At 36.8% G+C, this 21,328-nt stretch overlaps 3 protein-coding genes across 3 annotated transcripts in view; 1 reads left to right on the forward strand and 2 right to left on the reverse strand.

The window, feature by feature from the left end:
- The window catches only part of LOC113113858 (RING finger protein 44), a 1,123,463-nt gene that overhangs the window by 488,757 nt on the left and 613,378 nt on the right, over positions 1 to 21,328 (reverse strand). The gene's annotated exons all lie outside the window — the stretch shown is intronic.
- On the forward strand, positions 118 to 10,274 carry LOC113113840 (DNA-directed RNA polymerase II subunit RPB2). Its single transcript, XM_026280341.1, has 25 exons — positions 118 to 240; positions 515 to 587; positions 888 to 1,038; positions 1,149 to 1,261; positions 2,085 to 2,304; positions 2,464 to 2,622; positions 2,737 to 2,901; positions 3,027 to 3,223; positions 3,450 to 3,569; positions 3,676 to 3,862; positions 3,989 to 4,132; positions 4,225 to 4,364; positions 4,541 to 4,652; positions 4,740 to 4,894; positions 4,966 to 5,164; positions 5,332 to 5,500; positions 5,805 to 5,901; positions 5,998 to 6,092; positions 6,492 to 6,742; positions 6,822 to 6,911; positions 7,600 to 7,707; positions 8,093 to 8,206; positions 9,257 to 9,417; positions 9,527 to 9,722; positions 9,966 to 10,274. Exons 1-25 carry the CDS (start codon positions 222 to 224, stop codon positions 10,053 to 10,055), a joined length of 3,525 nt encoding a protein of 1,174 aa, XP_026136126.1. The 5' UTR covers positions 118 to 221; the 3' UTR covers positions 10,056 to 10,274.
- On the reverse strand, positions 10,332 to 17,850 carry LOC113113861 (insulin-like growth factor-binding protein 7). Its single transcript, XM_026280382.1, has 5 exons — positions 17,369 to 17,850; positions 14,948 to 15,057; positions 13,089 to 13,196; positions 12,713 to 12,839; positions 10,332 to 11,333 (listed from the first exon to the last, which is right to left on the reverse strand). The coding sequence occupies exons 1-5, from the start codon at positions 17,781 to 17,783 to the stop codon at positions 11,314 to 11,316; spliced, it is 780 nt and encodes a 259-aa protein (XP_026136167.1). The 5' UTR covers positions 17,784 to 17,850; the 3' UTR covers positions 10,332 to 11,313.

The following is a 21,328-nucleotide window of genomic DNA, read 5'->3' on the forward strand; positions in this document are numbered from 1 at the left end:
TATTTAACGTATGTTATTTAACATCCATACCACGGATAACTAAATTATAAATGCTTAAATAAATGTGAATAAATATAATAATATATCTTGCTTCGGAAGTGACGTATAATTCCGTAGCCGTGTTGTTCATAGCGGCTCCGACACAAAGCGCCGTGGTGTGAGGCGCGCAGATAACCTCTTTTTAATTGAATCAGAATTAAAGTTATTCACAAGAAAATATCATGTACGATCAAGACGAAGGTATGTGTGTTCTGTTTTATTGCAGTGAAATGTGTAGCTAGATACTGTAGTTTTAAGCGTTAATACAGCGTAAGTAGCTAACAGGCTAAAGCTAGCTTTGACCAGAAAGAGTTATGCCAAACCATCCAACTTTTATTATAAGTTAAAGAGTTTATATATATAAAGTAATGCATTCGGTAGTAAGCATGATTTGTCAGCTAACGTTACTGTGTTGTTGCACTATTTGCCATAGATCAACTCTTTTTATGATTAAACATCTTCTTAATTATTGTAGATATCCAGTATGATGAAGATGATGATGAAATCACCCCTGATCTGTGGCAGGAGGCCTGTTGGATTGTTATTAGGTAATCAATAAATAGCAGATTAATAAATCGTAATTGCATTTGTGCTGGAGTTTGTGTAACTTTAATTAAGGTACAACAATTACATACATTTATGTGTGTGTGTGTTTACATACATGCAATCACACACACACACACACACACACACACACACACACATATATATATATATATATATATATATATATATATATATATATATATATATATATATATATATATATAACCATAATGATGAATCTAATTAGTAAGAGGAAACTTTGATATAGCTTTGCTTGTTTCTTGTGTCACTTCTCTTTCCAGTTCATACTTCGATGAAAAAGGTTTGGTGCGACAGCAGCTGGACTCATTCGATGAGTTCATCCAGATGTCTGTGCAGAGGATTGTGGAGGATGCTCCACCCATTGACCTGCAGGCTGAGGCCCAGCACACATCTGGAGAGGTGGAGGAACCGGTGAGTGGCTGGAATCAATGCCCTTTTATCATGTGGTTATGGTCCATTCTAAAAAGAAATAGACTGTTTTAAATAAATAAAAATAAATTTGATTTTTTTTTCTTCTGCAGCCTCGGTACCTCCTGAAGTTTGAGCAGATCTATCTGTCCAAACCCACTCACTGGGAAAGAGATGGCGCTCCGTCACCTATGATGCCAAACGAAGCTAGACTCCGAAATCTAACGTGAGTTTTGAACCTTTAGACAAAATATTTAAAGTTTGTGTATTTGTATTTTGATTATTGTATTTTGTAAATCAGGCTTTTACGGCTCATATGGTATGATATAGGAGAATACAGAACTTATATTTGAGGAGGACAAAAAAAGCCCTCAAACTACAGAAGTATGAGATGAAATTTTGATAGCTTGTAGTGTAAATCATTGAGACCTTTATAACAGTATAACAGGGGACCTAAATAAAATGCATATAAATATAATTCGTCACTCTTAATCTCCCAAAAATATGTGTAGCAAAGTCTTAAGTTGTTTAATTGCACTTAATATGTAATCTTGTAGTGTTATGATCAAAGCTCTGCAGTTTTTATTATGTGGGACTGTGGGCAAAACATATAACGCAATGCAATACAATGATGACTGAGAGATGAACAAATAAACTTTCCTCAAAAGGCTTGTGTATCATTATTGATACTCTCATTTTAACATTATTTTTCTAAAAATAATTCATGAATTATCAAGTAAACAAGTTGTTTACTATTCTAGTATGTCTTCATCTTGAAATGTTTCAAAAAATTTAAGTTATTCTTATAAAAATCCATATACAGTTGATTTCACAGTTCTTGAAATTATTCTAAAAGGCCTTTTACATACTAAGAAAGTAAAAAAAAATCAAACCGATGACACTTTTGAACAAAGTTTGATCATGTTGATAATTTACAGACCTTATAAGTTTGTGTAAAAGGTTAAATGATTTTGTGTGAACCTCATATTTGTCCTACAGGGCAGAGCTTTTATCGCATGTTGTATCTGAATGTGCACTGTGACTTGCAGCTATTCTGCCCCTCTGTATGTGGACATCACAAAGACCATCATAAAAGATGGAGAAGAGCAACAGCAGACACAGCATCAGAAAACCTTCATCGGCAAAATTCCCATCATGCTCCGTTCCACGTACTGCCTCCTCAGCGGCCTAACAGATCGTGATCTTTGTGAGTTGAATGAGTGCCCACTGGACCCTGGAGGCTACTTCATCATCAATGGTTCAGAGAAGGTCCGTTTTTTTTTTTTTTTTTTTTTTTTCATAATACAGCATAAAATACTTTTTGTTAATGAAATTGTATCACATAGTTTGTTGACATTTTCCATCAATTGAATTTTGTCTCAAAAGTCTGATTTCGATTAAGTGTAATGTGTTCTGTCATTTCTCCAGGTCCTGATTGCTCAAGAAAAGATGGCCACTAACACAGTGTATGTGTTTGCCAAGAAAGACTCCAAGTATGCTTACACAGGAGAGTGCAGGTCATGTCTGGAGAACTCCTCCAGACCCACCAGCACCATCTGGGTCAGCATGATGGCCCGTGGAGGACAGGTCAGTATTTGCAGTTGGTAAGCAAGTATTCTGCTTGCAGATTGAGCCAAGTTGAGTGGATTTCTTTAAATCTTAGTGCACAGAATCTTATGCAAATATTTCTTCTGCATCCAGGGAGTAAAGAAAAGTGCCATCGGCCAGAGGATTGTTTCCACTTTGCCGTATATCCGGCAGGAAGTACCCATCATCATAGTATTCCGTGCATTGGGATTTGTGTCTGACAGAGACATCCTGGAACACATCATCTATGACTTTGATGATCCTGAGATGATGGAAATGGTATGTACCCTTTTTTGTTGAAACTTAAGCAATCTTTAGTTAAGTAGAGGTTTATTTTATGAGTGCAAATTTCATTTGTGATTCATGTCCAGAGTTATAACAGCGTTCTCTGCTTTTTCCCACAGGTGAAGCCATCTTTGGATGAGGCCTTTGTGATTCAGGAACAGAATGTGGCTCTGAACTTCATTGGTTCCAGAGGAGCCAAGCCTGGTGTCACCAAAGAGAGAAGAATCAAATATGCTAAAGAGGTTTTGCAGAAGGAAGTGCTGCCACATGTTGGTGTATCAGATTTCTGCGAGACCAAGAAAGCGTATTTTCTAGGGTAAAATAGTATTATGATTTTATCCTGTTTGCATAGCTTTTTTATGAAAAAAAAAAGATATATGACAATTTGATGTCCCTGTTTTATTATTTTTTTAAATGTTTTTATTTGTATGACGAGAGCTGTATTTTCAGTAGCAATTACTCAGTGTCAGAAAGCCTAAGCCTTCAGAAATCATTCTAATATATTGTAATATAATTAAATACCGTTTGCTTTCTCTGTTTAGTTACATGGTTCACAGACTATTGTTGGCTGCTCTGGGCAGACGAGAGCTGGATGACAGAGATCACTATGGCAACAAGAGGCTTGATCTCGCAGGACCCCTGCTTGCATTCCTTTTCAGAGGGTAAGACTCAAACATTCAAGATGCATTCATTAAATAATGCTTGTGTATGGTTCAAAATGAAAATTACATCCCGAGTTGAAATCCAAGTATCTCCCATTTTTTCCAGAATGTTCAAGAATCTGCTAAAGGAGATCAGGATCTATGCACAGAAGTTTATTGACAGGGGGAAAGACTTCAATCTCGAGCTGGCCATTAAGACTCGCATCATTTCTGACGGACTCAAGTATTCTCTAGCCACGGGGAACTGGGGCGATGTAAAGAAAGCTCATCAGGCAAGAGCTGGAGTATCGCAGGTGAGCTCAGATATGCTTTCTTTTCTGTTTACAAATGTTTCTTCATTTTTACTAACCGATCACTCAGTGTTCATTTAGAATTCCAAGGCGCTCATTTGTTTCCTCATTGTCTTTTTAAATACGAAGGTGCTAAACAGGTTGACCTTCGCTTCTACTCTTTCCCACCTGCGACGTGTAAACTCCCCAATAGGACGAGATGGCAAGCTGGCCAAACCTAGGCAGCTTCATAACACACTGTGGGGTATGGTGTGCCCTGCTGAGACCCCAGAGGTAGGATACCGTAACACTAGTATGCATGTGACCCTCAACCCTAACCTAAGTTTTCGGTGAAGTGATTAAGATGGAGTGAAATTCTGTTGCAGGGCCATGCTGTAGGTTTGGTGAAGAATTTAGCACTCATGGCCTACATTTCTGTGGGATCTCAGCCGTCCCCCATCTTGGAGTTCTTGGAAGAGTGGAGCATGGAGAACCTGGAGGAAATCTCACCGGCTGCCATAGCAGAGTGAGTGTCATCCTGGGGGCAGCAGCACACCGCTGAAATGGACAAGCTTCACAAGCAAAACGTTTTGATTTCACAATGATGTTCTAGTTTTTAAATGACTTTGTTTATAAAACCACATTCAATTATTTAGCAAATTTCTATTGAATAATACAACAAATTGTGCTTCTCCTTTTCAGTGCAACTAAGATTTTTGTGAATGGTTGCTGGGTGGGTATTCATAAAGATCCAGAGCAACTGATGAACACCCTGCGGAAACTGAGGAGACAGATGGACATCATTGTGTCTGAGGTGTGGCATCACTTGTGCACCACTCCAGTTTAACGTTTTAGTCGGTGTACAGCACCTAACGGTGATCTTGTTTTCATCGTGGTCCAGGTGTCAATGATCAGAGATATTCGTGAGAGGGAGATCAGGATCTACACAGATGCTGGCAGGATCTGCCGTCCGCTGCTTATTGTAGAAAAGCAAAAACTTCTTCTGAAGAGGCGACATATTGACCAGCTCAAAGAGAGGGAGTACAACAACTACAGGTACATACTTAAGTGAAAGATATCAGGTTTCAGAATCGGCCTGTTCTTCTTTAACAGAGTCTCTTGTGTAGTTGGCAGGACCTAGTAGCCAGTGGCGTGGTTGAATATATCGACACACTAGAGGAGGAGACCGTGATGTTGGCCATGACCCCAGATGACCTTCAGGAGAAGGGAGTGGCTTATTGCTCCACCTACACACATTGTGAGATCCACCCGTCCATGATTTTGGGCGTCTGTGCATCCATCATTCCCTTCCCTGATCACAACCAGGTACCTACATATTACATATCGGCTATTGTGGATTTATTTACATTTTTAAGTATTTGAATTATCTGCATACCCAAATATGATATTTCATTTGACAGTTTTCTAGTATAACCATTTGTAAGAAGTTGTATATAAAATAGCGTTTAAATGATGCACTCTCCTGTCTACAGTCTCCCAGAAACACATACCAGTCTGCTATGGGTAAACAAGCCATGGGAGTTTACATCACTAACTTCCATGTGCGTATGGATACCCTGGCACATGTGCTCTACTACCCCCAGAAACCCCTAGTCACGACTCGTTCCATGGAGTACCTGCGCTTTAGAGAGCTGCCAGCAGGTATATCAGAAGTGGCAGTAAAGACATTTACAAAAGATTTCCATTTGAAAAAAACCTGTTCTGGATTAATGACTGCTAAAAGTTCAGCTTTGCATGACAGAAATAAATTACTTTTAATATATAGTAAAAAAAAAAACATTATTGTAGCATTTCATATGTTACCGTTTACATTATTTTTCATCTAATAAATGCTGCATTGGTGAGCATAAAGAAAAACTCACCGAACCCAAAGTTTTTGAAAATTAATGTGTAAATGATCTGATATCATTTTAATTTTTAAACTCTAATCCATTTTTCTTAAAAGGTATCAATTCCATTGTGGCTATTGCATCATATACTGGTTACAACCAGGAAGATTCTGTCATCATGAACCGTTCGGCTGTGGATCGTGGATTCTTCAGGTATTGGATTCTAGGTTTAGCTGGAGAAATTGTATTGTGAAACATTCCTCCCTTTTCACAAATTTCCTGTTTTGATTCAAATGTCTATGATCTCAGGTCTGTGTTCTACCGCTCATACAAGGAACAGGAATCTAAGAAAGGCTTTGACCAGGAAGAAATCTTTGAGAAACCCACCAGAGAGACCTGTCAAGGTGCAAATTCTAGTGTTTCTGCTCTTCTTTTTATCCTAACCAGTCACAAAGCAGCATGTTTGCAGCATCGTATAATACTTCTGTCCTTGCCATTGCATGGTGTACCTTGTATAATTTTTTCAGATATCACCATGAAAATAGCCCTGATGCTGGCATGGAGTTAAAAAGTGAATAAATAAATTAAACTATTGCATTGAGCAAAAAAATCTAATCAGAAAATGTTTTTATTTATTTGTCTACATGTGTGGTCAAATGCATTTTTACAGTTTGAATATTGTTGTGTAGTGTTGTTGTAGTGTTGCAGTAAACCTTAAGATAAACATGGAGATGGGATGCATTGCTTTACAGAGGTTTTCTGCATAAGGTGCATTATCATTGCCATTTCATTTTTCTCTAAAGGCATGCGACATGCCATCTATGACAAGTTGGATGACGATGGTTTGATTGCTCCTGGTGTACGTGTGTCTGGCGAGGACGTTATCATTGGTAAAACTGTAACGCTTCCCGAGAATGACGATGAACTGGATAGCACCAACCGTCGCTACACTAAGAGAGACTGCAGCACATTCCTGCGCACCAGTGAGACCGGAATCGTTGACCAAGTCATGGTCACGCTCAACCAAGAGGGCTACAAGTTTTGCAAAATTAGGGTACGTACTGATTTGACTCTGAGGTTTATTTTTTATTTTTTTATCTTTAAACTGTTTGCATTTTGCAAACTTTGTGCAGGTCCGTTCGGTTCGTATACCACAAATTGGAGACAAGTTTGCCAGTCGGCACGGTCAGAAGGGTACCTGTGGTATCCAGTACAGACAAGAGGTAAGTGTGTACATAAGTCTGGAGGCCGGTACAATTATTTTATGTTTTTGAGAGAAGTCTCTTAATGCTTATCAAGGCTGTATCTATTTGGAAAAAATTAATAAAGATAGTAGGATTGTGAAGTAATATAATGCAGTTTAAAATAAGAGTTTTCTGTTTTAATACATTTTGAAATGTCATTTATTTCTGTGATGCAAAGTTGAATTTTCAGCATCATCACGCCAGTCTTCAGTGTCACATGATCCTTCAGAAATAATTCTAGTAAGCTGATTTGCTGCCTTAAAAACATTTCTTAGCATCGAAAATGGTCATTTTTTTTCATTTCACAGAATCTTTTTTGACAAATTTAGGTTTACTTAAACCTTTTAATCAGTGTAATGCACTTTTGTTGAATAGAAGTATTAATTTAATCAAGAAAAACAAAACTTTACTGGCCTCAAACCTGTGAACAGAAGTGTATAATAGAGGAGGTAATGTTGTTGTGCTAATTTTTAATGTCAGTTTGACTAAATGTGTATGCCAGCTTTGTTTAGACTAGCCTGTAGTTGAAGGTCTGTATACAGGATGTGGCTCTCAAGCAGTTCCTGATAGCAGAGACTCACAGCTGAAGGCCTTGTAAACAGTCACCCAAGAACTCGAATGCAGATAAAGTGTGTGTCTGACCAGAGCTGTGAATTTCTCTCATTAGGACATGCCGTTCACATGTGAAGGAATCACTCCAGATATCATCATCAACCCTCACGCCATCCCCTCCAGAATGACAGTCGGCCATTTGATCGAGTGCCTGCAGGGGAAGGTACTTTGTTCTTTGTCATTCAACTTGTTTTCTACTTTAGCAACAGATGTTTATTCTGGGAACATGTGTTTGTACACATGCACCACACAGATTCTCAAGCTTATTCATGTGGGAATATTTGGTACTTTGTAAGGAAGGATATTTTACAGAATTGAACAATTCTGCTTCCAGGGACTCTTTTTATGATTCCTCTTTTGTAATGATTATATATTCTAATGTGCACATTTATGCACTTAAAAAATAATGATAAATATGTAGTTAATGTTTAACTTCACATTATAATATGAGCAGCAATTTAGTAATTACATTGATTTAACTCATGAGCCTGTGTGTATTAAATATACAGTAGTTCTGAATTCTTCTTTTTATTTCCTCTTCCGTTCAGGTGTCCGCTAACAAAGGGGAGATTGGTGATGCCACGCCATTCAATGATGCTGTGAATGTACAAAAAGTCTCCAACCTGCTGTCAGAATATGGTTACCATCTGAGAGGCAATGAGGTGAAGAGCTTCTACCTGCCAATGTGGCAGCACTATTAAAGGGATAGTCCACCTAAAATGAAAATGTAAAAAATGTTTGCATCCTGAACTTGCTCCAAATCTGTAATCGTTTCTGTCTTCTGTGAAACATAGAAGATATTTTCAAGAATGTTCTTAACATTTGAAGCAGCACTGCACAGACAGAGCAGCTCAAAGCATAAGGAGCTGTCTGCTGTCTATTGCTCTTGCAGTTCTTTGATGTCAAACACCGATCGGTTTGATGGTGATGATCTGCTTAAAGTCGAACAAGCCTAATGATTCGGTTGCACTTTATTTTACAGTACGTGTACTAACATGTACTTATAGTGTACTTAAAGTGTATTTATCTAAAAAAGTTCTGGTAATACAAGGTAACTACATGGGTAGGGTTAGGTTTAGGGGTAGGTTCAGGGTTAGTACCCAGTTATTACATAGTTATTGTAATTACTATAATAAGTACATAGTATGTACATGAGGAACAGGACTGTAAAATAAAGTGCTACTAATGATTCAATGTACCATTTATAAAGAACCATTTACTATACCTGAATGAATCAGCCATTTGAACGAATCAAATTAATGAATGACACGATGTCTTAATCATTAAGGCGTTTACCACCACCTACTGGCAGTTTTAGTTGATTATTCTAATTTAAAGAAATAATTTCATATTTCCGTGGTAGTAATAAAATAAATTATTAAAGGTGTGGTTCCCCCACCCAAACTCCCCCACTCATTGTCCAAAAGAGCATATGTAATATACTCAAACAAAATATTTCTGAAGCTACTTTTTATAATATCTGTTTGATGCTTTACACAACATTGACTTTAAAAGGTCTTTTGGGAGTAATTTTCGAGCCAGATTTGATGTGTGATTGATTTGTGATTAATTAATCACCACGTAATTTCATTTAAAAAACAATAATCGCTTACCAGCCTTTGTAAATAACAATACAATTTTTTGATTGGACTGTGCCTTTGAGAATGTATTTAAGAATATTTAAACCTGTTTCTAATGATTTTTTTTTGCAGGTTCTGTATAATGGCTTCACCGGCCGTAAGCTCACCTCTCAGATCTTCATCGGACCCACATACTACCAGCGTCTGAAGCACATGGTGGATGATAAGATCCACTCCAGAGCCCGTGGCCCTGTCCAGATCCTCAACAGACAGCCCATGGAGGGTAGATCACGGTGAGACAGCTCTATTATACATGGAGTTTTTTTTGTTTTTTTGTCATGCATAATATATAAAATCACCTATCAGATCTTAATACTTTTTTTTTTTTTTCTCTCCTTTCAGTGATGGTGGGCTGCGTTTTGGAGAGATGGAACGTGACTGTCAGATCGCTCACGGTGCTGCTCAGTTCCTTAAAGAGAGGCTTTTTGAGGCGTCTGACCCATACCAGGTCCACGTCTGCAATCTATGTGGCCTCATGGCCATCGCAAACACCCGCACACACACCTATGAGTGCAGGGGATGCCGCAACAAGACACAGGTGAGCAAGAACTGATATCCTGACTGATAGTTTTCTAAATGCAAGTTATTGATCTTATTGTGATCGATTCATCCAGTGCATGGATGCAATGGAGGATGGTTGTTGGTTCAGTTCCCACAATGAACAAGCAATGACCTATTACCTTAAAGGGTCTAGTGAGCATATAGAATTTGTTTTGGATTATCTAAGATGGTAAAATGGGCTCTTTCATCACTCTTTCCATCCTCTGCTCTGCTCTTTCAGATCTCTTTGGTGAGGATGCCATATGCCTGTAAGCTCTTATTCCAGGAGCTGATGTCTATGAGCATTGCCCCACGGATGATGACCAGCTAAACAACACACAGATGAATGATGGAATACAGGATACAAAGAATAATGGAAAAAAGTATAGGGAAAATAATTTTGAATGGATCCCAACAGCACTTCCTGCGGTAACTGCTGTGCTTGTGAACTTCTACAGTTGTTGTTTTGTTTTTCATATGTTATTGTTCTGGAACAGATGTTCTTGCTGTTCAACCGAGAATAAAATAAAGTTTCCTTTTAAAAAAAAAACAAAAAGTGATCATGATGACATTGCTTAATTTTTCTGCACAGACACCACACTGCATGCCTCTTCAAGTACATCTTTATTCATTAGTGTTATACAAATATCAAAACATAAACGGATGCATTAGATGCTCAGACTTAAAGACAACACTTAATTCTACTGTAATTTGGGAACCAACGGAATTTTAACACCTAGAAAATTGAACTCAGGCTCCTCTGAACTACACTAGTTGTGACTTGTCATGGCATTAATTAAAAAAAAAAAAATTGTTGGCTTGCTGTCATGTTAATACACATGGAAAAGTTGAGGGGAGAAAATCATTTATTTTTTTAATTTTGTTAAAAGCTGATTTTTAGTTTGATATAATGTAACATTTACTCTAGGCCCATGGTTCTCAATTAAATATGATTTTTGGTGCATCATACTAAAACATTTGAGAAACCCTGATTTAGATGAAGTAGTCTTAAAGTTTTAACTGAACCTTGGAGGAACAGCATCTAAAAGTCTTAGAAACTGTGCACAAATAGTTTCAAAAAATAATTGTTTTTCAGCACCATAGACATCAACCAAAATTAAAGAAAACTAAAGGAATGAGTAAAATTTGTATCATTAAAACATCTTGAAAAATCACAAAGAGAAGTAAAACATACATATGATAAGCAGAGAAGAGATATTTGAGTGCTTTCACGTGCATGCAAGTGTGAATGATATTATGTGCCGTATGAAGTGTGCGTGTCTGAATGTTCGTGTTCTCGGATTGTGCGTAACTTCAAAAATCAATATGATGGTTGTCTTGGTTTGCGCTTTACAGTATCAAAGTTGTTCTGCAGGCTGACACGTTGTAGAGTGAGGTAAAGTGTAGGAATGGAGAAATGTTGGAGTTTGTGTTTTTGTGAGTATCTCAGAACTTCTACAGAATAAAGTGTCCGTGTGTAAGTTGCTGTTTGTGGTTCAGGTGGAGCGTGTGAGCAGTGATTGCACTAGATGCTTGTCATTAATGCACAGGCGTAGTGTTTCAACATCTCAGTCGGAGGCCACGTCCTCTTACAGCTCATCATCCTTCCCTGCATACAAACAGACAAGAGGCACCAATGACAAAGACGTCTTAGTTTTCTAGTTGGCTGAAAAGAAAGGAATTCTGTGTTATACAGCCAAACAGGTAATTAACATTACAATTATAACTCGCCTAAAAACTGAAGTTCTGCTCCAAGATCACAATAAAAGCGGTTTATATAATTTGTTTGCTGTATTCAAAGTCTTATGTGTGAGGAACAGATTGAGATTTAAAGGGATAGTTCACCCAATAATGAACATTTTGTCATCATTTACTCACAATAAAGTTTTTGAATTCAAAAGATATTTTGAATAATGTTGGTAACCAAACAGTTAATGGTAGCCATTCACTTCCATAATTAAAAATTTTAGGGTAAACTATCCCTTTAAACAGAGTTAATTTAGTGTTATTTATATAATACAGTATTATTAATATTTAAAATAAGTAACTTTTAATATTTTCAGTTTTTATTTAAATTTGAGAAATTAATATTTTAATTAGGCTAAAGTTTAAATTAATTTGAGAACTAATGTGCTTTTATCATTATATATATAGCTTTTTTTAAGTTTCTAAAATAACTTACATTTTCTTTAGCTTTTTCTATTTTAGTTTTAGTCATTTCAGTAAAAAACATTTTTAAAAGCTTTTTTCAGTACTAGTTTTTGCATCTTATAACAACCTCGCCTTGTTTTATTTCAGTTAGATCCCAAGGAACCATTTCTAATTTCTGCATATATTTTATTCAAGTTTTCATTTTTTATAGAGTGTTTATGTTTCATTTCAATTAATGAAATGATTTTAAATAATTTTAGTTTTAGTTGATAACAGTCAACTTAAATACTTTTACAACTTAAAGCTTTAAAATGTAATTTGCTTCTCCATTCAGTTAAGAAAAGGCTTTGTTCAACAGTCAAATCCATGCTTATTGTATGACTTCGGTCATATGGAATTTTTTTGCAATTCTGGAAGTCACAGAATGATTCCACTGTTTGGAAAACAGCAGCTTGGACATTGTGCTATACATAAGTAAATCATGATTAGCTAGCAAGCTTTTTTAGAAATCAGTCATTCAATCAATCTAATCTAATCTGGAATTTTAGAGCATGGCTCTTGACTGACTGAAACCAGGGTATGTTCCTCACAAAGCTGTTTTATGGGCTGTCAACATGCAACAGCAGAAACTTGTCACTGCAACCATCTTGCTCAAAGGGAACTGGCCAAGAAAAAAGTTTGGCATGATGGAACACATTCTGTACAGCATGTGCTGCACACATAAGTTTCTGCTACATTCTTTACTCGTGCATGTCTTTTATGTATCCTGAAGCATGAAGTAGGTACGAATGACTGAGTTATTGTGCATCAGTCAACCGTTCAACTGCACTCACTTACCCTTCTTGTGTGGAATGTCATTGATGGAATCCACCACGTGAATGGTGCCCACAGCCGATGCTTCGCCCTGGATGTTGCTGGCATGACACTCGTAGAAGCCGTCCTCATCCTTGGTAAGTGGAGATATCTGCAACAGATGGCCATCAGCCGTAGTTTTCACCCAATCTGTTCTCAGTGTTTCAATAAGTGCAGAGAACTCCAATCAAATGTAACCTGAGATGAGTCCTTTTAGAGCAGTGCGGCCAACAAAAAATGCTATAACGATTTTGCGTTGCGCAATAAATAACACTTGTAACTTGTAGCAGAAAGCTTGTAGTAGATAAGCATGGGGAGATAAATAAACGAAAGAGTGTATATTTAGTTAAAATGTACTTACTAGCACCCAGCCGGTAACCTCATGCTTTTCCGGACCTCCACGGGTCTGGACAGCCAGGTTGTCTTTGTCTCCAGGGAGAGGAAGAGTTTTGTCTTTGCTATTAGATACCTATGAAAATCACACAGTCATGAAGATATTTCACTTTTACACTCAGACTAATTTCAACACACAAACGCCTAAGCACATAATGTTGTAGCTGACTACAGCTTGTTTGTTCTGTGGTGGTTTTGATTATGCATGATTAAGTTACACCAGACTCTACAGGAAGAACCGTATCATTCACACAGATTAGCAAATATTTTATTTTTAGTTTTTCTTTTTTGTTTTTCCTCTAAACTATAACCACATGTGGAACCAGACACGCTAGATCGTAAATTAATAAATAATGTATTGCATTTTGCAGTTTGATAAACAGCCATCTGAAGTCAAATGTTTAACCTTTTTTTTTTTTTTTTTACAAATTGGCTTAATATGAAGGAATTTTCTGTATTGACTTTTATCAGGTATTTCCCTGTATTTTCAATTTATTCTGTGTTTAAGGGTTAAAAGAAGAAAAGTCCATTAAATGTCATGGCTGAAAATGACCAGTACCTTTTCAGTTGCGTATGTTTTTAAAGTGTGAGGTGTATGGTGAGATAAACATAAGCATATTACTGAAGTTACAGTAAGGCTATGAAAATAAATGCTTAAATTTTGCATGTTGGTACCTGTCAATAAGCATGGCCCCCCTAAATTTGGAATCCTATCACACCAAACAATTTTAAATGAATTGCGCAGTCCTGTACTGTGTGTGTGTGTGTGTGTGTGTGTTTGTATATATATATATATATATATATATATATATATATATATATATATATATATATATATATATATATATATTAAAATGTATTAATGATATTTACAATTGTCTTATTATCTTTATTGTTGTTGCAGTTATTATTATTATTTCATGTAATGGTACGTGTTAACTTATGTTTTTCTCTGACTTTTCAAACTACTCCCCTCACTCTTTCTCAAGTCCGTCTTTCAGACTTTAATTTTATTGCTTAAACTTTTTAATCTCCTCCTCTGATCTCAAGAGACGCGAAAAGTAATTATTGAGGGACTCTGGGTTTGCATCTCTGTAATAAAAATATCCTGCAGGGCCCCTCAAACTGAGGCAAGGGTGGAATTCGGCATCCAGAACATAATCCAGTTTCCACCATTTATGAAGCATAACTAACCTGATCAACAGAAACTGCCTACAAAAATAAAACCCATATTACCTCATGGTTAAATAAGCATTAAACTAATTTACAGATAGAAAACTGAGTCAGAGCTCAAACATATTTTTAAAGACTAATATTTCCCAGGGTTTCAGATTTCCTGAGAGAGTTTTTTTCTTTTTTTTTTTTTTAGTGGGAAAACACCATTAGTCATTTTTGTATCCGGTCATCCGCTGTGGCTTTTTATATTAGTGAACTTCTCGCCAGTACAAAGCAATGCCCAGTGCCATTGAATTCCTTGATCCTATCTTTAAGGAGAATGCCTGTCTCCTTCAGTTCTAGAATGGAAAAATGTGATCGCTGATGACACACTTGATAAAGTGCTTCCTGCTCTGATTCCTCCCTTGTTTGTGGTGCTATTGTTTCTGTGCTGTGTTATTCATAGAAGTGGACATCCTTTAACATAGCTGGAGCTGTACTGTATGCACAAACACATCCTTCCTATATTCCATACGGGTTTTGTGTTTGTTCTATAGAATCTGATATACATGAAAACACATCAGCTCAGACATTACATACTTGTAAAAACAATATCCATAGATAAACTGTTTTTTTTTTTTTTTTTTTTTTAATAATAATCTGTTCTTTTACTTTTCTCCAGGTGAGCACAGGTGTTGGTATCCCGGTGGCTTCACAGCTCAGGAAGACCTGCGAGCCAGTAATGTTCCAGACCTCTCCTGGAGCTGTTACAATAACTGGTGCTGCAAAGGACACACACACACACACACACACACAAAAAGATTTAGAAGTTGCATTCTAGTTGCATATTATATAATAAGCATGCCATGCCGAAATGATCAGCATGTGGGTTTCTCTTGTGCCTGGTTGAGTAAGGAATTCTGGAACCGAGTTTGCACCCTGCACTGATGGACAGATTGAAATACAGACAACAGCTGCATTGTTGCTTCTAGTGTGAGAAAATCACTTCAATGGTTCACTCAAAATTTAAAAGGCTATTTCCAAATCTGACATGTCCAGATGACTTTTTCTTCTATTAGACACAAAATTATGAATTATTATTTAATTCAATGTCCTAACAGTTTTCTGTTCAATTGGGACATTAATTCTTAGGGGAAAAATGATTAAGTTTACCCGAATTCACTCCTGTTGTAATATATACATGCACTTAGGTTACTTTAGTAAAGATAAGGGTAAGAAAATGTGTTTTTACAACCTGCAAACTGATACCTTGTAGTGGAGGAGTATTTCAAACAAGGTAAAACAAATCAGTTTCCATTCCTTCTGAGTTCTGTCATATTGTCAGCTTGTTGGGTTGATTAGGAGAAGACAGAGGTCAGAGAAAGCTCGGCTGGAGAGGCTTTTCCATATAAAGAATCCGCTGTCTCTTTTAATCCCACGCCAGAATGCTGTTATAATGAATTATACGCAGGTTCACTGATCCAAGCTGTCTGACTTTGCTTTAAACCAACAGCATGCCTGTGTGATTTGCTAAACAAGACATTGCTATTTGATCAGGCCTGATCTCCCTATTCAGAACTGAAAATCCACCCGAGGCTGGAATTTCAGACATGTCTGTTCAGAGATAGCGAAACGTTTCCACCCTGTATGAAAACAATAGCCTCTGGCCTGTTCTGCCTTAACACACTGTCAATGTATCTGTGTGCGCACAGTTCATTTGTCCCAGGGACAAAGTACAGGACTGGTCAAGTGCTCCCAGGAGAAAAGAAACTTGAACACAAGCACATGACACCTGAATCATGTGAGGGGATCACGTAGGGCATTAACAAATCTTAAGTAGAAAAGTAGTTGTTGACGCAGCTGTGGATAAAGCCAGCGTTTCATTTCTTTGCACAAACACTCTGATCCATGTGATCCCCGTGGTCAAATTCTACTTTGGATGAAATAAAAAAAACTGACCTTTAAATAGCTGTGGGTGGTTAGGAACACTTCAAAACACTACGCCTAAATGTACTTGCAATATAAACAGTCAGTGAGCCATTATAAATATAAAATAATTAATTAATTTTGCCATTTAGGTACAGAACTATAATTTGGGGCTAAGCTAAGCTACATATTGTATTTACAATTTTAATACATTGGCCTCAAAACATTTTTGGACACTTAAATCACACTCAAAAATGTATGAATTCCATTGCATTATGCAAATACATAATGCTTTGAATTCCTAGTGACAGGCTCCACTGTGAAAATGTACCCCTTAGTATGACAGCTATTGGGGCATGTTGTCACAGAACATTTTAATCTTTTTTTTTTCCTAGTGATTTGAAAATGTTGAAAAATACAGGAACTTTAGGAGATAATATATTTTTTTAAACACGAAAAACCGTTTGAGTTCTTTACTGCAAAACTACTACAGTCTTTTAAACATGCAAAACCTTCTGTTTTCATTATTTCCTGGCACTTTAACATTGTGCTTACCGACAGTCATTACCGCAGATTAGCTTTTTTTTTCATATTTTTATTTGCAAAAAATATTTGAACACTGTTAGTTGAGATGATTTACACATTGAAATGGCAACATCTGTCATAAAAAGCTAAATATGTTATCTTAAGTGTGTATGGAAACAATTGACATCTAAGGTTACTGTCTAAATTTTACATGGCATAGAGAAAACAATTCAGTCCCTATTTTCTATATTATTATTTTTTATATCAGTATTTACAAAACAGCTCAAAATGTGAAAAAGCTATTGAAATATATTACATTTTTATAGAAAAAAAAAGAAAAATGTATATAGGACATTTTGTAAGAAGCGGAGTTGAAAAACATACAAAATAAACACGTTCCAGATTAAAATCTTATTGACTCGTTTCATATGTATTATACAGACTCTGATGGTTAAAATACAAAGTAACCGGGACTGATTTTTTCAAAAGTGCCCGTAGCTGCAGAAACACCTCTCTACGTATCATAGCCCACATGCACTATTAACCAGCATTATTTAATCTAAACATTTTCATTATTAATGAAAATTATTAAAGTGCTGACTGCTAAATTACAGAGATTCTCCTAGTGTTGAGGCATCTCACCTTCAGCGCATTTGCCCTTGTTCCGAATCTTAATTTCGGGTTTTTTGTCCTTCACTGCTGTGACACTCGCTGCTTTCAGCTCACAGCCGCTGTTGTAGTTCACGCCGTCAGTGCCGCACACGGGATAGTTGCTCTTGCAGACGCAGACCCCTGATTTGCTCTTCTTGTCTTTGTCGCTCTTGACGCACTCGAGTCCGGACGCGCAGCGCTTGGCTGAGGCTCCACGTCCCCCGCACGGATCTCCAGCACCAGACGCGCAGAGCTCGCAGCAGCCGCACGCGTCCAGCAGCGTCCCCGAGGAGCAGCCCTCGGCCGGCAGCGGAGCGCACTTACTCGGGTCGCAGGTGCCGCAGCTGCGGGGCACCCGGTCAGCTGACACCACAGCAAACAGTGTTAAGAGCAGAACGCAGATCATGGTGAGGTGTGAAGGGTCTCAGGCTGGTTCAGAGTCTGCTGCTTCTTTCTGCTTTGGGATGGAGGTACTAGACCCCGCCCAATAGGACCACAAACTTACAATAGCACAAGAAAACGTATCCTCCTCTCTTGGCATAGTTTTGTTGAGATTGGTATTATGATCCCATGGAATACCGACGTGAGGTTTTTGGGTTTCCTGAATGGTTGCAAGGGTGTCCCAGTTCAAAAGAGCCCAGGTTTCTTTAAGTCTCATGTAACAGGGATTCCCAAACCTTTTTTTATGCCAAGTTTTTCCAAATGTGATGATCCCCTTTCATAATTTATAAGGGCAGAGACACATTTATACTAAGAACATAAGTGTGATATTATACAGGCAACATACTGTTTGCAAAATGTAAACTAACTTTATGACATATAAAAAAATTTTTACTTAGCTTTTTTTGGCTTCAAAAGTGGTTCAGTATGGAAAATATTTATTTTTGTATTTTCTCCTATGCTGTTAGAGTAAAATATTAGATGCACAAACATGAAGAGAGTCATTTTCAGTCCAGATTTGTTTGTATATAAAAAATAAATAATAATAACTGAGCATATGTACACAATTATCCAAACAGTTTGGCATTTACATATTTTTTTATTCTTTTATTCAGTAAGGATGCATTAATTGATAAATAGTGACAGTAAAGATGTTTTTCCAATTTTTGTTGTCATATAAATTGTTCTTTTGAACTTAACATTAACAAAACCTCATAAAAAAGTGTATTATGATTTCCACAATGACATTAAGCAGCACAACTGTTTCCAACATAATAATATGATTTGATAATAATATTGTTCACATATTAGAATGATTTCTGATTAATCATGTGACACTGAAGACTGGAGTAATGATGCTGAAAATTCAACTTCGCATTACAGAAATGAATTACATCCAAAGAAAACTAGGAATCTATTATTTTAAATTGTAATAGTTTTTCAAAATATTACTATTTTCACTGTATTGTTGATTAAATAAATGCAGCCTTGCTAAGCATAAGAGACTTATTTTAAAAACATTTAAAAAAATCTTACCAACCCAGAACATTTGAAGAGTAGTGTATACGTTACAAAACAACAACCCTTACCCTTTTTTCTCTTTAAAAAATGGTCACTTGTTTCTAATAGGCCAAAATTGTAAAATTGTTTAACATCAGTTTAAAATTGTAGTACTTATCAGAGTCTCTCTCCTAAAGCAGTTTTTCATAAACACATCTGATGGATGAATCCACACAGGCATCCACATGCTCCATTCACATTTACAGTAGACGATGCTTTAATTTACAACATCCACATCCATCTATTTGACTTATTTGGTTACAAATGCATCTGTTATGTCCTTGTATGGTGTTTCAGAGTCTGCATGTGTTGGAGGGATGCGACAGACGGCCCGGGAGCGAGGGGATCTCAGGAGCAGGTTATGTGCCAGGCCCAGACAACTGGAGCTGAGCCAGAACAGAGACATGGACTATGAATTAAGGAAAAAAGAAAAGAAAAATAATCACAAGTCATTTAAATTTCAATTTGTGAATTCAGAGAGCTGTTTTTGTGAAGCATTCTCAACTTGAGAAACTTCTCATCCACTGCTCCCACGTAAGAAGGACCGGAGACACAACACAAATATATCTGTCAGCTAGATAAGCACAAGATATCGATTGGTACGTCTACTGAAGATATCACAGCAAAGTTACACAATGTCTCAGCCCATGTAACTATTCTCAGACGGGCTTCAAAAACACAATCTTCCGTATGCCCCCTTTTATCGCAAGATCGAAATCCTTAGAGCTCCGGGCAATAAGGGGCATATCTGTGCAGGGACAAAAGACATCATGTACCACTGCTGTCTTTCCTTTTGGAAAAACAACGTTACTCAAAAACGTGAGTAATATTTATTCATGTCATACAAGCTGAAACCTGTCCAGATCCTCACTTAAACTAAAGTTACTGTACACAGATACAGCAGATAATGTTGGAATGGAGTTGCTGGCTACAGGAATCATCAGCAGAGATATGCCTCTGATGAAGTTAGTAACATAATTTTGGCTCTAGCTGTCTGAGGGCGAATATTTGAAAAAAAAAAAAGAAAAGAAAGAAAAACATTCATTGGTTAACAATCTCATAAAACCTATCAAGAACAAGTAATGTACTTTAACTTTAGACTTTAACTCAAGACACAGCAGATGGCATTAAAATAATTCTTTCCTACCTGCACGTTTTCTCTGACCTGGCCTTCTCTTTGGCTTTGGCTGAGATACAGAGATCTCAAAGCGTAACTGGCGGGCCAACACAGCCATCTCTTTCTGCAGAGCTTCATATCTGGGGCAAAAGGGCACTAGGGTTACTCTTTCCCAGACTGAAGTCTTTTTTCTTTCCAACAGTTGCAAAATCCCTGGCGTATGAAAACATGAATTCACTGGCCATTGGGACTCAAAACCTAAATATTGCCCGGATGTGTTTTAACAAATTACTAAATTCTTCAGATACAGGCAGCCACATGCATATTTTCATGTGCATTTGCATTTCATAAAAGGACAGCCGATTTGGAATCTCTGCTTGCATTTAGATATCAAAACATCAGTTTTGGTCTGTCTGATACACTACAGATAATGTTCTCACACTTTGGGTCATCAGTATGGGAGGAAAAAGGAGGGGAGGCACATTCTTTTCCTCTTTCAATCCTCCTCCTTGGCAAGAGAAACATTCCACAGCTGGGAGACACTGGGGCGATAGAGAGACTCTTAATAAGGCACATGATCTCCAGTGTTTACTCTGTGATATCTGCTGTCCTCCAAGATGTGCCTTACATACTGTACTATGTTTAGACAAACTAACAAATACATTCAAAGGAGAAAGGGCTGTTTACTCAATGATTCAAGTTAAACCTAGTCAGAAACCAACACTCTCATGTTGCAACCTTATTGAAAGGGATACATTTCTTTTTCTTTTGAAAGCAGAGTTTGATGTGCAAGTAATTCAAAAGGCAAAGCGGGAACTCAAAATAACACAGAAGGAATTATAGGAATTATAGGAATAATAAAAACCAAAAGGAAAATAATAATATTCTTCAAAGAATATCTATTTTTAGGAAAAGACAAAAATTGCCCTGTGAATTAACAGAAATAAGCAAAAAAAGAAGAAAAAAAAAACAGTATTAGAATCATCACAACATTGACTACCGTTCATAAGTTTGTGGGCAGTAAATTAATACTTTAATTCAGTCACGATGCATTAACTTGATTAAAAATATCAGTGAAAACTTGTAATCTTTAAAGATTTCAATTTCAAATAAATGTTGTTCACAGAAATAAATTACATTTTAAATATACACGCTACCTCTCTTTTACTCTTGACACACAAATCAAATGCCATGTATGATTCATTTAATATTTTATGTTATGGATATTCTGCAAATCTCTTTAAAATAATATTTTACTAAAACAAACAATTCGTATTACAATAAAACACAAAAATGACTATCGAACACTATAATCAATAGTATAAAAAAAAGAA

This window comes from Carassius auratus, chromosome 14 (assembly GCF_003368295.1).
Source record: "Carassius auratus strain Wakin chromosome 14, ASM336829v1, whole genome shotgun sequence".
Classification (NCBI taxonomy): Eukaryota; Metazoa; Chordata; class Actinopteri; order Cypriniformes; family Cyprinidae; genus Carassius; species Carassius auratus.